The sequence below is a fragment of the Engystomops pustulosus genome, chromosome 10 (genome assembly GCF_040894005.1).
Source record: "Engystomops pustulosus chromosome 10, aEngPut4.maternal, whole genome shotgun sequence".
NCBI classification, from domain to species: domain Eukaryota; kingdom Metazoa; phylum Chordata; class Amphibia; order Anura; family Leptodactylidae; genus Engystomops; species Engystomops pustulosus.
This window is the reverse complement of record NC_092420.1, coordinates 94,791,280-94,809,263: the sequence shown is the minus strand read 5'-3', so window position 1 is coordinate 94,809,263 and position 17,984 is coordinate 94,791,280. Positions and strand designations below refer to the sequence as shown.

At 45.0% G+C, this 17,984-nt stretch overlaps 1 protein-coding gene across 2 annotated transcripts in view; it reads left to right on the top strand.

Annotated features, from left to right (window-relative positions):
* Window positions 1-17,984, top strand: part of OMA1 (OMA1 zinc metallopeptidase) — a 40,134-nt gene that overhangs the window by 1,124 nt on the left and 21,026 nt on the right. For both annotated transcript variants that reach the window (XM_072128897.1, XM_072128896.1), the window contains exons 2-6: window positions 1,203-1,607; window positions 2,092-2,320; window positions 4,335-4,511; window positions 6,289-6,396; window positions 16,828-16,956. In XM_072128897.1, the coding sequence (XP_071984998.1) occupies window positions 1,207-1,607; window positions 2,092-2,320; window positions 4,335-4,511; window positions 6,289-6,396; window positions 16,828-16,956 (1,044 nt within the window). In that variant the 5' untranslated portion in view covers window positions 1,203-1,206. The remainder of the gene's footprint in view (window positions 1-1,202; window positions 1,608-2,091; window positions 2,321-4,334; window positions 4,512-6,288; window positions 6,397-16,827; window positions 16,957-17,984) is intronic.

The window sequence follows — 17,984 nt, the reverse complement described above, 5'->3', positions numbered from 1 at the left end:
CTGAAGTATAAACTATAATGTCCGGAGCTGAAATCTCTGTAGCAATGATTTCTTATGTTGCAGAATGTCACATTATCACAATTCAGACTGCGGATGACATGGCTCCAGGTAGGAGGACTACAGGTCCCAGGATGCCCGCAGCACATGCTGAGAAGTTCCAAGATAAAAATCAGATTTTTGCTTCAGATCTTGCAGTAAAACTTTTCATTTGCATTATATATATCTGTGCCCTGTGTAAACAACAGCCCTTGGGTCCTAGTACATAACAGCAGTGCAACAGGGACCGCTAATCCTGGTGCTTACTTATCTTTTAGGAATAGGCCCCTTTAGGCTGCATTCACATGTTGCGTTTTATTTGCATTAACACATGCATTTTCAAACAGCTGAGAAGAGGAGATTTGCCTAATTACATTGCTGTCAACATTGCATTTACGAAACACATATGTTAACGTCATGTTAACACATTGTTAACACAAGTATTAACTTTGCATTAATTATTATTTTAGTAATATGTAAATTACCTGCAGAGGCTACTGGGGCGAGTACTAACCTGGTCAGGCACTGGCAGCTGAGGCCACGCCTCAGTAGCCTCTGCAGTAAATTTACATATTACTGATATAAAGTTTTTAACAGGTTAGGATCCAGGATTATTAAACTACAGATTATGGCAGAGGCAGCAGGAGGAATCTACTATCAGATCTGCTTCTTGTAGTAGATTCCTAATGGTAGCTTTCCTTTAAATTTATAATGGCTGTGGGATAATTGATATATTGGGGCTCATTTACTAAGGGTCTGAACGCCGCACTTCCGTTTTGCGCCGAAATGCTCCGGGATTTTGGTGAACGCGATCGGATTTTGGTGCATCGGCGCCGGCTTGCATGCAACAGAAATGGGGGGGGGGGGGGGGCTGCGTGGCCGTTGGACCACCCGACGGATTCGGACAAACCGTGGAATTTAAAAAAGGATTTGTGTCACAAGATCAGCAGCGACAGATGCAGGAACTAGGACGCACGATGTTGGTGAATCGTTCCGGACCCGAATCCTCGTCGGACAACGCACTGCAGGATCGCGACCGGGTAAGTAAATCTGCCCCATTATGTTGTATTACACTGTATGGTGGTTTGTATGATGATTTGGATACATTGTATGACTTGTGGATATCTAGACACATTGTAACTTTTCATTCCTGGTTCCATCTTTAGGGTGATGATGATGGAGCTCACCCGGATCCTGTGTATCTCCAGACTGAGCAGAGTCGTCTCTTCTAGATTAACCCTTCGTAGATGCTACTTAACCACATCAAGAACAGAAAAGACCCTGCGGCCTGGGCTGTGCCCCCCGACTGCTGCTTCCTGCACTCCCCGAACCTCGTCATGGTCCTCCCTGTCCTCTGCAGCCAGCAATGGACCCCACTCACTGGTGTATACTAGTTATGTGCAGAGGTCAGGTGTCTCCTGGAGGACCCCCTGTCCGGTCACCGCAGCACCGAACCCCCACGGGTGCAGGAGATCCATCCACACCACCTCCCGCCTCAATGTCCTTCTACCGCCTCATGTCTGGCTCTTCATCAAACCGCTGCAGAAACTGTTTGCAATCATCCTTGGCAGGTCAGATATGACATCGTCAGTGCGCTCCTGAAATACTCTGTTCTGCGGGAGCTCTCTGCTACTTCTGCTGTGTAGCATTCAGACTTTTAACCCCCTACTTGTCACTCGCAGCCCTTGTCCTCTGTAAAATCATCACACACTCCTTACCGTCCACTAGATCAGCACATTTCTCTCCTGAAATACTCTGTGCTGCTGTGACTGTTCACACCACATTATGACATTGCTCCGGTCACATACAGACCCGTCCTCTAAGAGCATCACATGACTGGACAGAATAATTATTATTACTATACTTCTCTCCTGAAATGCTCTCTGCTGCAGTGATCTCCTGCTGCCCACCGCTCCATTCCCCTCCTCATATTATGGCCCAGTGAGGTCACTGCCTTCTTCAAAATACTGAAATATTCCTCCCCCAAATCTCTCCCCAGTATATAACTGTGACTTTCCCCTTCTCATTATCTGACTTGATTTTCTTTTATTCTAGGAGTATTAGGAATTGGTGGAAAGCTCTGCCAGGAAACAAGCGAGAGCTGTTCAAGGAGACAGTGAGAAGGAATAAGTGGAAGCTGTTTCTGGGTGCCGGAGGCCTCGGAGCCGTCATCATCCTCTTCTACTTCACCAATCTGGAGGAGACGCCGATCACCGGCCGCAGCCGCCTCCTTGTGTTCAAGAAGGAGGACTACGACCTGCTCACCAGCGTGGAGTATGAGAATGTGAGTGCAACCCCCGAACAAGCTTTGTCATAACCCAGGGGAATGACTAACGCATGATAATGTATGTACACAGTGACTGCACCAGCAGCAGAATAGTGAGTGCAGCTCTGGGGTATAATACAGGATGTAACTCAGGATCAGTACAGGATAAGTAATGTCATGTATGTACACAGTGACTGCACCAGCAGCAGAATAGTGAGTGCAGCTCTGGGGTATAATACAGGATGTAACTCAGGATCAGTACAGGATAAGTAATGTCATGTATGTACACAGTGACTGCACCAGCAGCAGAATAGTGAGTGCAGCTCTGGGGTGTAATACAGGATGTAACTCAGGATCAGTACAGGATAAGTAATGTCATGTATGTACACAGTGACTGCACCAGCAGCAGAATAGTGAGTGCAGCTCTGGAGTATAATACAGGATATAACTCAGGATCAGTACAGGATAAGTAATGTCATGTATGTACACAGTGACTTCACCAGCAGCAGAATAGTGAGTGCAGCTCTGGTGTATAATACAGGATGTAACTCAGGATCAGTACAGGATAAGTAATGTCATGTATGTACACAGTGACTGCACCAGCAGCAGAATAGTGAGTGCAGCTCTGGGGTATAATACAGGATGTAACTCAGGATCAGTACAGGATAAGTAATGTCATGTATGTACACAGTGACTTTACCAGCAGCAGAATAGTGAGTGCAGCTCTGGTGTATAATACAGGATGTAACTCAGGATCAGTACAGGATAAGTAATGTCATGTATGTACACAGTGACTTTACCAGCAGCAGAATAGTGAGTGCAGCTCTGGAGTATAATACAGGATGTAACTCAGGATCAGTACAGGATAAGTAATGTCATGTATGTACACAGTGACTGCACTAGCAGCAGAATAGTGAGTACAGCTCTGGTGTATAATACAGGATGTAACTCAGGATCAGTACAGGATAAGTAATGTCATGCATGTACACAGTGACTGCTCCAGCAGCAGAATAGTGAGTGCAGCTCTGGGGTATAATACAGGATGTAACTCAGGATCAGTACAGGATAAGTAATGTCATGTATGTACAGTGACTGCACCAGCAGCAGAATAGTGAGTGCAGCTCTGGAGTATAATACAGAATTTCCTTCCTGCCTCTTCTACCTCCAGCGTTGGGCTCTCACAGTTTCTGGGTAGAGATGAATATCTCCGCCATCTCCTTAAGCGCCATAAAACGGATGTGTTATTTGCGCAGTTTAGTGCCAGCTGTGAACAATTCTCCTTGATGAAAAACTAATGAATTTTAAAAGAACGACTTCAGTAAAAGGAAAGGGAAGTAAAATAACATTTTTCACGTCCAAACTAGTAAAACCAGCGGGACACTAATGCGGTAATAAAGACTCCGGAGATTCCGGGTAACGGCGCCATGAGGGATGCGGCGTCGCTGGGTACAGGCAGAGATTCATCAGCTGTAGGGGAGAACAGGGAGAGACCCCCCTACAGGGACCCCCATTATTATATATGGGACATGTCCATCTATATTATCCTGAATGTTAGATCTGAGTGTAAGGACGAGGCAGAATTACCGTTCAGGATCCTGGGAAAGTTGTGTTGAAATGACTATTAATTGTCCGTTTTATAGGGCACATTCTGTGTTCTATAATGAATGGGGTTATTAGCCGCCCTATTGTGCCATTGAAGGCTTTCCCTCGGCTCTCTCTCCGCAGAGCATCGCGGGCTCTGCAGATTATCTCCTACGTCCAACAATGAAACCAATTATTTCCTTTTTTATTCCCTTTTTCCAGAATTTTCCTGAGCGCAGCAAATCTTGTGCTCTCCGGTGTAATTCCTTCTTAAAGATAAAGTGACATTGAGGTTCTGGTATGGGGGGTCGTCTTATAAGGGTCTCCCTGGTTCATGGGCTCCGGTGTCTTCCCCCCTCCCCCGCTCCAGGACAGATAGGACTTTTCTATCTAAAATGTGCTGAGCTGTTGCTTTCCGGATTTGACGTGTTTTCTTGTCGCCTTCTCGCAGCTGATGGAGGAGTTTGAGGGGGTCCTGCTCCCCACCAAGGACGAGCGTTATCAGCTGGTGCAGAGAATTGTCGACCACCTTATCGCCTGCAACCAGGACCTGCCCGAGGTGTCCAAGATCCAGTGGACCCTGCACGTGGTGGACAAGCCGGACGTCACCAATGCGTTTGTTCTACCGGTGAGACGAGTAATATACACCGCAACCGACCGAACTACAACTCCCAGCAAGTAGAGTTCTTTATGCACAGTCACACAAAGCGGCTCACTGATCCAAAATATTTTTCTGGAAGACTCTGGAGTACCTCTACCCATATCTGCTTTGCCACCCCCATATGTCATCCCTCCGCTATCCACAAATCATGAGAAAATCCTACCAGCGCAGAGCAGCGGCAGGGGTCGCCTGTGCCATAAGGGTCTTTGCAGCCCTCCCGGCTCTACTGCTAGATACGACGCTGCGTCCGGGGTGTCAGCTAGTGTATGTGACCTGGCTGATCTGCGCATGCGCCAAGTAGATGCTCCAGTGCAATCGCAGGTGATTTAGGCTCTGGCGGCATTAGACAGGGTGGAGTTACTGCAAAGGAAGCCTTGGCTAATTCATTTGCATAATACAAAGTAGCAATTTTCGGAATGCAAGAATCTCTGTTAAGGGGGTTGGATTGTGCTAAGAGTTTCCTCTTTAGGATCCTCTAAAGCAGTGGCCGGGTAACCGTCTTGGTCATGGTTATTGTAAAAAAAAAAATTGTGTGCCCCCCAAATACTCAATATCTAACCCCATCCCATATAATGTGCCCCCTGCATCCCCCCTCTATAGTGCCTCTTTTACTGTCTTGATAAGAAGGCGCCTACAGAAAAGGGGACATTAAAATGCCCCTTTTTGTATAGCAACCCCCAACACAACTTGTGTACTCAGTAGAGCCCCCCCAATGCAATGCCCCCAGCAGTGCTCCCCTATGAAATGCCCCCAGCAGTGCTCCCCTATGAAATGCCCCCAGCAGTGCTCCCCTATGAAATGCCCCCAGCAGTGCTCCCCTATGAAATGCCCCCAGCAGTGCCCCCCGATGAAATGCCCACAGCAGTGCTCCCCTATGAAATGCCCCCAGCAGTGCCCCCCGATGAAATGCCCACAGCAGTGCTCCCCTATGAAATGTCCCCAGCAGTGCCCCCCGATGAAATGCCCACAGCAGTGCCCTTCCACCAATAAAATGCCCCCAACAGTGCTCCCCATTATAATGCCCCACACCTAATGAGATATCCACAGTGGTGGCCCCAAAAAAATAAAACAGACAACACTTTTCTCTTCTCTCCATGGCTCCAACTTCACTTCCCCTCCAGTTCTAGGCAAAGGACTTTCTCTACCATCTGCTGGCGCCTAAGATGTTAGACCAGGGAATTCCCAGGGGGGCACTTACTTTTTCTCATGACAGTATATAGTAGTATAATGCTCCCGAATACGTTCTGAGTGATTAATATGCATTGTATCAGCCTGTCCTATGTGACAATGTCACCCCTGCACCAGAGGTATGTGCCCCCCTGCGCCCCCTGCACGCAGCGTATTCTGTGGAGCCAAGGCGTTTATAATAACCGGAGACATTTATCTTCTAAAATTTACGGTACGTCCAGACGTGACTGTAGGCGAAGTTTGTGGCTTCATTGAGGATCAGAGAATGCGACCAGTGGAGCACGGAGCGAGGGGCTGATAGAATCCTAATTCCTGGAGCTGCAGAGGGGAAGAGGCGGAGGAGTCACATCATGTACAGGGACATCAGGAACATGGATCACAATCTAGAATTTTGGAGCCATTAACTATCCCCAAAACTGTATCAGGGGAGGGCGAAGTGATACATGCTAATTAAGTTTTTAGGATTTTATATTGATATTCCATAATAATTCTTTCTTCACTATAACCTGAAGCTCCTTCATATTAGAGCAACAACATCTTCTACTTTGCCTTCCAGAACGGTCAAGTGTTTGTATACACAGGAATGCTGAACGCAGTGGCCGACACGGAACAGCTCACCTTTATATTGGGCCACGAACTTGCACATGCTATACTACAACATACCGTAAGTATACAGTGGTATATACTGTGGGTGTTTACCTTGTGTACAGGAATATAACTACTATAATACTGCCCCCTATGTACAGGAATATAACTACTATAATACTGCCCCCTATCTACAGGAATATAACTACTATAATACTGCCCCCTATGTACAAGAATATAACTACTATAATACTGCACCCTATGTACAAGAATATCACTACTATAATACTGCCCCCTATGTACAAGAATATAACTACTATAATACTGCCCCCTATGTACAAGAATATAACTACTATAATACTGCCCCCTATGTACAGGAATATAATACTATAATACTGCCCCCTATGTACAAGAATATAACTACTATAATACTGCTCCCTATGTACAGGAATATAACTACTATAATACTACCCCCTATGTACAGGAATATAACTACTATAACACTGCCCCCTATGTACAAGAGTATAACTACTATAATACTGCACCCTATGTACAAGAATATCACTACTATAACACTGCCCCCTATGTACAAGAGTATAACTACTATAATACTGCCCCCTATGTACAAGACTATAACTACTATAATACTACCCCCTATGTACAGGAATATAACTACTATAATGCTGCCTCCTACGAACAAGAATATAACTACTATAATACTGCCCCCTATGTACAAGAATATAACTACTATAATGCTGCCTCCTACGAACAAGAATATAACTACTATAATACTGTCCCCTATGTACAGGATGTAACTACTATAATAATGCCCCCTATGTACAAGAATATAACTACTATAATACTTCCCCTATGTACAAGAATATAACTACTATAATACTGTCCCCTATGTACAAGAATATAACTACTATAATACTGCCCCCTATGTACAAGAATATAACTACTATAATACTGCCCCCTATGTACAAGAATATAACTACTATAATGCTGCCTCCTACGAACAAGAATATAACTACTATAATACTGTCCCCTATGTACAGGATGTAACTACTATAATAATGCCCCCTATGTACAAGAATATAACTACTATAATACTTCCCCTTTGTACAAGAATATAACTACTATAATACTGCCCCCTATGTACAAGAATATAACTACTATAATACTGCCCCCCTATGTACAAGAATATAACTACTATAATAGTGCCCCCTATGTACAAGAATATAACTACTATAATACTGCCCCCTATGTACAGGAATATAACTACTATAATACTGCCCCTATGTACAGGAATATAACTACTATAATACTGCCCCCTATGTACAAGAATATAACTACTATAATACTGCCCCCTATGTACAAGAATATAACTACTATAATACTGCCCCCTATGTACAGGATATAACTACTATCATACTGCTCCCTATGTACAAGAATATAACTACTATAATACTGCCCCCTGTGTACAAGAATATAACTACTATAATACTGCCCCCTATGTACAGGAATATAACTACTATAATACCGCCCCCTATGTACAAGAATATAACTACTATAATACCGCCCCCTGTGTACAAGAATATAACTACTATAATACTGCCCCCTATGTACAAGAATATAACTACTATAATACTGTCCCCTATGTACAGGAATATAACTACTATCATACTGCTCCTTATGTACAAGAATATAACTCCTATAATACTGCCCCCTATGTACAAGAATATAACTACTATAATGCTGCCTCCTACGAACAAGAATATAACTACTATAATGCTGCCTCCTACGAACAAGAATATAACTACTATAATACTGTCCCCTATGTACAGGATGTAACTACTATAATAATGCCCCCTATGTACAAGAATATAACTACTATAATACTTCCCCTATGTACAAGAATATAACTACTATAATACTGCCCCCTATGTACAAGAATATAACTACTATAATACTGCCCCCTATGTACAGGAATATAACTACTATAATACTGCCCTCTATGTACAAGAATATAACTACTATAATACTGCCCCTATGTACAGGAATATAACTACTATAATACTGCCCCCTATGTACAAGAATATAACTACTATAATACTGCCCCCTATGTACAAGAATATAACTACTATAATACTGCCCCCTATGTACAAGAATATAACTACTATAATACTGCCCCCTATGTACAGGAATATAACTACTATAATACTGCCCCCTATGTACAAGAATATAACTACTATAATACTGCCCCCTATGTACAAGAATATAACTACTATAATACTGCCCCCTATATACAAGAATATAACTACTATAATACTGCCCCCTATGTACAAGAATATAACTACTATAATACTGCCTCCTATGTACAGGAATATATCTACTATAATACTGCTCCTATGTACAAGAATATAACTACTATAATACTGCCCGCTATGTACAGGAATATAACTACTATAATACTGCCCTCTATGTACAGGAATATAACTACTATAATACTGCCCCCTATGTACAGGAATATAACTACTATAATACTGCCCCCTATGTACAGGAATATAACTACTATAATACTGCCCCTATGTACAAGAATATAACTACTATAATACTGCCCCCTATGTACAGGAATATAACTACTATAATACTGCCCCTATGTACAAGAATATAACTACTATAATACTGCCCCTATGTACAAGAATATAACTACTATAATACTGCCCCCTATGTACAAGAATATAACTACTATAATACTACCCCCTATGTACAGAAATATAACTACTATAATACTACCCCCTATGTACAGGAATATAACTACTATAATACTGCCCCCTATGTACAAGAATATAACTACTATAATACTGCCCCCTATGTACAGGAATATAACTACTATAATACTGCCCCCTATGTACAAGAATATAACTACTATAATACTGCCCCCTATGTACAGGAATATAACTACTATAATACTGCCCCCTATGTACAGGAATATAACTACTATAATACTGCCCCCTATGTACAAGAATATAACTACTATAATACTGCCCCCTATGTACAGGAATATAACTACTATAATACTGCCCCCTATGTACAGGAATATAACTACTATAATACTGCCTCCTATGTACAGGAATATAACTACTATAATACTGCCCCCTATGTACAAGAATATAACTACTATAATACTGCCCCCTATGTACAGGAATATAACTACTATAATACTGCCCCCTATGTACAAGAATATAACTACTATAATACTGCCCCCTATGTACAGGAATATAACTACTATAATACTGCCCCCTATGTACAGGAATATAACTACTATAATACTGCCCCCTATGTACAAGAATATAACTACTATAATACTGCCCCCTATGTACAAGAATATAACTACTATAATACTGCCCCCTATGTACAAGAATATAACTACTATAATACTGCCCCCTATGTACAAGAATATAACTACTATAATACTGCCCCCTATGTACAGGAATATAACTACTATAATACTGCCCCCTATGTACAGGAATATAAATACTATAATACTGCCCCCTATGTACAAGAATATAACTACTATAATACTGCCCCCTATGTACAGGAATATAACTACTATAATACTGCCCCCTATGTACAAGAATATAACTACTATAATACTGCCCCCTATGTACAGGAATATAACTACTATAATACTGCCCCCTATGTACAGGAATATAACTACTATAATACTGCCTCCTATGTACAGGAATATAACTACTATAATACTGCCGCCTATGTACAAGAATATAACTACTATAATACTGCCCCCTATGTACAGGAATATAACTACTATAATACTGCCCCCTATGTACAAGAATATAACTACTATAATACTGCCCCCTATGTACAGGAATATAACTACTATAATACTGCCCCCTATGTACAAGAATATAACTACTATAATACTGCCCCCTATGTACAGGAATATAACTACTATAATACTGCCCCCTATGTACAGGAATATAACTACTATAATACTGCCCCCTATGTACAGGAATATAACTACTATAATACTGCCCCCTATGTACAAGAATATAACTACTATACCGTATATACTCGTGTATAATCCGAGTTTTTCAGCACAAAAAATGTGCTGAAAAACCTCACTTCGGCTTATACACGAGTCAATAAAAAAAAATAAATGTTAATACTCACCCTCCGGTGCCCGGATCCACCGGCACCGGCTCCCGAAGTTCTGCACATTAAATAAATAAACTTAGCTCTCACCTTCCGGCGATACTCACCCCCGATCCATGGTGCCGGATTCCGATCCTCGTTGGTGGCTCTCGACCCCCGGCAGCGTCTTCTGTCTTCTTTTGCCGGCGGAGTCGCGTCCATGCGATCTCCCCGCCGGCGCTTACTATGATGCGGCAGTGTGACGTCATCAGTGGCGACACCGCCGCATCATAGTGAGCGCCGCCGGGGAGATCGCATGGACGCGCCTCCGCCGGCAAGAGAAGACAGAAGACGCTGCCGGGGATCGAGAGCCACCAACGAGGATCGGAATCCGGCGCCATGGACCGGGGGTGAGTATCGCCAGAAGGTGAGAATTAAGTTTATTTTTTTAAAATGTGCTCAGCATACATGGGGGCAGGCTGGCTGTATACCTGAGGGGGCATGCTGGCTGTATACCTGAGGGGGCATGCTGGCTGTATACCTGAGGGGGCATGCTGGCTGTATACCTGAGGGGGCATGCTGGCTGTATTCCTGAGGGGGCAGGCTGGCTGTATGCCTGAGGGGGCAGGCTGGCTGTATGCCTGAGGGGGCAGGCTGGCTGTATGCCTGAGGGGGCAGGCTGGCTGTATGCCTGAGGGGGCAGGCTGGCTGTATGCCTGAGGGGGCAGGCTGGCTGTATGCCTGAGGGGGCAGGCTGGCTGTATGCCTGAGGGGGCAGGCTGGCTGTATGCCTGAGGGGGCAGGCTGGCTGTATGCCTGAGGGGGCAGGCTGGCTGTATGCCTGAGGGGGCAGGCTGGCTGTATGCCTGAGGGGGCAGGCTGGCTGTATACCTGAGGGGGCAGGCTGGCTGTATACCTGATGGGGCAGGCTGGCTGTATACCTGATGGGGCAGGCTGGCTGTATGCCTGAGGGGGCAGGCTGGCTGTATGCCTGAGGGGGCAGGCTGGCTGTATGCCTGAGGGGGCAGGCTGGCTGTATGCCTGAGGGGGCAGGCTGGCTGTATGCCTGAGGGGGCAGGCTGGCTGTATGCCTGAGGGGGCAGGCTGGCTGTATGCCTGAGGGGGCAGGCTGGCTGTATGCCTGAGGGGGCAGGCTGGCTGTATGCCTGAGGGGGCAGGCTGGCTGTATGCCTGAGGGGGCAGGCTGGCTGTATGCCTGAGGGGGCAGGCTGGCTGTATGCCTGAGGGGGCAGGCTGACTGTATACCTGAGGGGGCAGGCTGACTGTATACCTGAGGGGGCAGGCTGGCTGTATACCTGAGGGGGCAGGCTGGCTGTATACCTGATGGGGCAGGCTGGCTGTATACCTGATGGGGCAGGCTGGCTGTATACCTGAGGGGGCAGGCTGACTGTATACCTGAGGGGGCAGGCTGACTGTATACCTGAGGGGGCAGGCTGACTGTATACCTGAGGGGGCAGGCTGACTGTATACCTGAGGGGGCAGGCTGACTGTATACCTGAGGGGGCAGGCTGGCTGTATGCCTGAGGGGGCAGGCTGGCTGTATGCCTGAGGGGGCAGGCTGGCTGTATGCCTGAGGGGGCAGGCTGGCTGTATGCCTGAGGGGGCAGGCTGGCTGTATGCCTGAGGGGGCAGGCTGGCTGTATGCCTGAGGGGGCAGGCTGGCTGTATGCCTGAGGGGGCAGGCTGGCTGTATGCCTGAGGGGGCAGGCTGGCTGTATGCCTGAGGGGGCAGGCTGGCTGTATGCCTGAGGGGGCAGGCTGGCTGTATGCCTGAGGGGGCAGGCTGGCTGTATGCCTGAGGGGGCAGGCTGGCTGTATGCCTGAGGGGGCAGGCTGGCTGTATGCCTGAGGGGGCAGGCTGGCTGTATGCCTGAGGGGGCAGGCTGGCTGTATGCCTGAGGGGGCAGGCTGGCTGTATGCCTGAGGGGGCAGGCTGGCTGTATGCCTGAGGGGGCAGGCTGGCTGTATGCCTGAGGGGGCAGGCTGGCTGTATGCCTGAGGGGGCAGGCTGGCTGTATGCCTGAGGGGGCAGGCTGGCTGTATGCCTGAGGGGGCAGGCTGGCTGTATGCCTGAGGGGGCAGGCTGGCTGTATGCCTGAGGGGGCAGGCTGGCTGTATGCCTGAGGGGGCAGGCTGGCTGTATGCCTGAGGGGGCAGGCTGGCTGTATGCCTGAGGGGGCAGGCTGGCTGTATGCCTGAGGGGGCAGGCTGGCTGTATGCCTGAGGGGGCAGGCTGGCTGTATGCCTGAGGGGGCAGGCTGGCTGTATGCCTGAGGGGGCAGGCTGGCTGTATGCCTGAGGGGGCAGGCTGGCTGTATGCCTGAGGGGGCAGGCTGGCTGTATGCCTGAGGGGGCAGGCTGGCTGTATGCCTGAGGGGGCAGGCTGGCCTACTATAATACTGCCCCCTATGTACAAGAATATAACTACTATAATACTGCCCCCTATGTACAAGACTATAACTACTATAATACTGCCCCCTATGTACAAGACTATAACTACTATAATACTGCCCCCTATGTACAAGACTATAACTACTATAATACTGCCCCCTATGTACAAGACTATAACTACTATAATACTGCCCCCTATGTACAAGACTATAACTACTATAATACTGCCCCCTATGTACAAGACTATAACTACTATAATACTGCCCCCTATGTACAGGAATATAACTACTATAATACTGCCCCCTATGTACAGGAATATAACTACTATAATACTGCCCCCTATGTACAAGAATATAACTACTATAATACTGCCCCCTATGTACAGGAATATAACTACTATAATACTGCCCCTATGTACAAGAATATAACTACTATAATACTGCCCCCTATGTACAGGAATATAACTACTATAATACTGCCCCCTATGTACAAGAATATAACTACTATAATACTGCCCCCTATGTACAGGAATATAACTACTATAATACTGCCCCCTATGTACAAGACTATAACTACTATAATACTGCCCCCTATGTACAAGACTATAACTACTATAATACTGCCCCCTATGTACAAGACTATAACTACTATAATACTGCCCCCTATGTACAAGACTATAACTACTATAATACTGCCCCCTATGTACAAGACTATAACTACTATAATACTGCCCCCTATGTACAAGACTATAACTACTATAATACTGCCCCCTATGTACAAGACTATAACTACTATAATACTGCCCCCTATGTACAAGACTATAACTACTATAATACTGCCCCCTATGTACAAGACTATAACTACTATAATACTGCCCCCTATGTACAAGACTATAACTACTATAATACTGCCCCCTATGTACAAGACTATAACTACTATAATACTGCCCCCTATGTACAAGACTATAACTACTATAATACTGCCCCCTATGTACAAGACTATAACTACTATAATACTGCCCCCTATGTACAAGACTATAACTACTATAATACTGCCCCCTATGTACAGGAATATAACTACTATAATACTGCCCCCTATGTACAGGAATATAACTACTATAATACTGCCCCCTATGTACAAGAATATAACTACTATAATACTGCCCCCTATGTACAGGAATATAACTACTATAATACTGCCCCTATGTACAAGAATATAACTACTATAATACTGCCCCCTATGTACAGGAATATAACTACTATAATACTGCCCCCTATGTACAAGAATATAACTACTATAATACTGCCCCCTATGTACAGGAATATAACTACTATAATACTGCCCCCTATGTACAGGAATATAACTACTATAATACTGCCCCCTATGTACAAGAATATAACTACTATAATACTGCCCCTATGTACAAGAATATAACTACTATAATACTGCCCCCTATGTACAAGAATATAACTACTATAATACTGTCCCCTATGTACAAGAATATAACTACTATAATACTGCCCCTATGTACAAGAATATAACTACTATAATACTGTCCCCTATGTACAAGAATATAACTACTATAATACTGCCCCCTATGTACAGGAATATAACTACTATAATACTGCCCCCTATGTACAAGAATATAACTACTATAATACTGCCCCCTATGTACAGGAATATAACTACTATAATACTGCCCCCTATGTACAGGAATAAACCTGCTATCACATGAGATCTCTCCAGTATTGCAGTGATATGTATGTAGTGATATTGTACGCTCTCCTGGTCCTTGTGCTGTGTGGTGCAGTGTTGGTGCGGGGGGTTTGACTGGAGTTTGCAGTTTCCTCGGGTCGGCAGTGGCTATAAAACCGTAATTGGATCATTTTACAGTAATGATATATTTTCTGGCTGTCTGGCTTAGGCGAGGGGTGAGTTATGAAGCTGCTGCGGATCAATACTGGAGAGTTCCTGCTCTAGAAATAAAAGGCTGAGCAGCGTCTGTGTGTGTGTGGGGAGGGGGGGGGGGTTGGGGTGTTCCTGGATTATGGACAATACTTTATACGTCCAGTATTGTGGTGATGAAACACATGAATTGAGTGATTTTTAAACCCTTTGTAACCAGTAAAAAAGTCAATGAGCAGAAACATCCACAGATTGTCATCATTGCTGCCATGTACATGCGTTTTATTGCTGAGACAGCTGGCGCCATCGAACTGCTGAGCACAGCGCCGTATGAGGAGACTAACCCCCAACTCTACATTAAAGCTTATCCTGTACATTCTGTATTATACCCCAGAGCTGCGCTCACTATTCTGCTGCTGGTGCAGTCGCTGTGTACATACATGACATTACTTATCCTGTACTGATCCTGAGTTACATCCTGTATTATACTCCAGAGCTGCACTCACTATTCTGCTGCTGGTGCAGTCACTGTGTACATACATGACATTACTTATCCTGTACTGATCCTGAGTTACATCCTGTATTATACCCCAGAGCTGCACTCACTATTCTGCTGCTGGTGCAGTCACTGTGTACATACATGACATTACTTATCCTGTACTGATCCTGAGTTACATCCTGTATTATACTCCAGAGCTGCACTCACTATTCTGCTGCTGGTGCAGTCACTGTGTACATACATGACATTACTTGTCCTGTACTGATCCTGAGTTACATCCTGTATTATACCCCAGAGCTGCAGTCACTATTCTGCTGCTGGTGCAGTCACTGTGTACATACATGACATTACTTATCCTGTACTGATCCTGAGTTAAATCCTGTATTATACTCCAGAGCTGCACTCACTATTCTGCTGCTGGTGCAGTCACTGTGTACATACATGACATTACTTATCCTGTACTGATCCTGAGTTACATCCTGTACTATACCCCAGAGCTGCACTCACTATTCTGCTGCTGGTGCAGTCACTGTGTACATACATGACATTATTTATCCTGTACTGATTCTGAGTTACATCCTGTATTATACCCCAGAGCTGCACTCACTATTCTGCTGCTGGTGCAGTCACTGTGTACATACATGACATTACTTATCCTGTACTGATCCTGAGTTACATCCTGTATTATACCCCAGAGCTGCACTCACTATTCTGCTGCTGGTGCAGTCACTGTGTACATACATGACATTACTTATCCTGTACTGATCCTGAGTTACATCCTGTATTATATCCCAGAGCTGCACTCAGTATTCTGCTGCTGGTGCTGTCACTGTGTACATACATGACATTACTTATCCTGTACTGATCCTGAGTTACATCCTGTATTATACCCCAGAGCTGCACTCACTATTCTGCTGCTGGTGCAGTCACTGTGTACATACATGACATTACTTATCCTGTACTGATCCTGAGTTACATCCTGTATTATACTCCAGAGCTGCACTCACTATTCTGCTGCTGGTGCAGTCACTGTGCACATACATGACATTACTTATCCTGTACTGATCCTGAGTTACATCCTGTATTATACTCCAGAGCTGCACTCACTATTCTGCTGCTGGTGCAGTCACTGTGTACATAAATGACATTACTTATCCTGTACTGATCCTGAGTTACATCCTGTATTATACTCCAGAGCTGCACTCACTATTCTGCTGGTGCAGTCACTGTGTACATACATGACATTACTTATCCTGTACTGATCCTGAGTTACATCCTGTATTATACTCCAGAGCTGCACTCACTATTCTGCTGCTGGTGCAGTCACTGTGTACATACATGACATTACTTATCCTGTACTGATCCTGAGTTACATCCTGTATTATACTCCAGAGCTGCACTCACTATTCTGCTTGGTGTTTTCTAGTTACTATTGTATAGGTCAGCACATGATATGAGGATGATACATTGTAGTTGTATCTTACATTCTATGTGTTGTCCTAGTCTCATTCTCTCTGTATCCATTTCTTCCTGCAGGCGGAGCGGGCGAGTGTCGGACATTTCCTGGACTTCTTCCTGCTCCTCTCCTTGGCTATGATTTGGGCTCTGTGCCCCAGGGATAGCCTCGCCATTGTTGGTCAGTGGGTTCATTCCAGACTGCGAGAGGTGAGTTCTCCGGACACATGGAGTTGGATGGGAAACAGGAGTCACAGTCCGGAGCTCCAGGACTCCCCCAGGACAGGACATTTTGGGGACCTTGGACCCTTCTTACATATTCACTTTGAATGGGAAATTAACCCTTTAAGTTTTAGTAACCCACAGCTATATTATAATCTCATGGACACAGAGAATCCTTGCAGGAGCTCAGCTATGTCGGGATTGATGACTCCAATTGTGGGTATTTAACCTCTTAGATGCCGCAGTCCATAGCATGTGATGTATATGCCATATTTATCCAATCCAGTGCGGACCAGCGACTGATTGCAGTGTACTCATTATCACCACAAGGGGGAGCATGGAGCCTATCAATGGTCTATTAGTTATAGAAAGTAGTGTAATATCAGGAGACTAGTGGTGTAATATCAGGAGACTAGTGGTGTAATATCAGGAGACTAGCGGTGTGATATCAGGAGACTAGCGGTGTAATATCAGGAGACTAGCGGTGTAATATCAGGAGACTAGCGGTGTAATATCAGGAGACTAGCGGTGTAATATCAGGGGACTAGCGGTGTAATATCAGGGGGCTAGCGGTGTAATATCAGGAGACTAGTGGTGTAATATCAGGAGACTAGCTGTGTAATATCAGGAGACTAGTGGTGTAATATCAGGAGACTAGTGGTGTAATATCAGGAGACTAGCGGTGTAATATCAGGGGGCTAGCGGTGTAATATCAGGAGACTAGCGGTGTAATATCAGGGGACTAGCGGTGTAATATCAGGGGACTAGCGGTGTAATATCAGGGGACTAGCGGTGTAATATCAGGGGGCTAGCGGTGTAATATCAGGGGGCTAGCGGTGTAATATCAGGGGACTAGCGGTGTAATATCAGGAGGCTAGCGGTGTAATATCAGGAGACTAGCGGTGTAATATCAGGAGACTAGCGGTGTAATATCAGGGGACTAGCGGTGTAATATCAGGGGACTAGCGGTGTAATATCAGGGGACTAGCGGTGTAATATCAGGAGGCTAGCGGTGT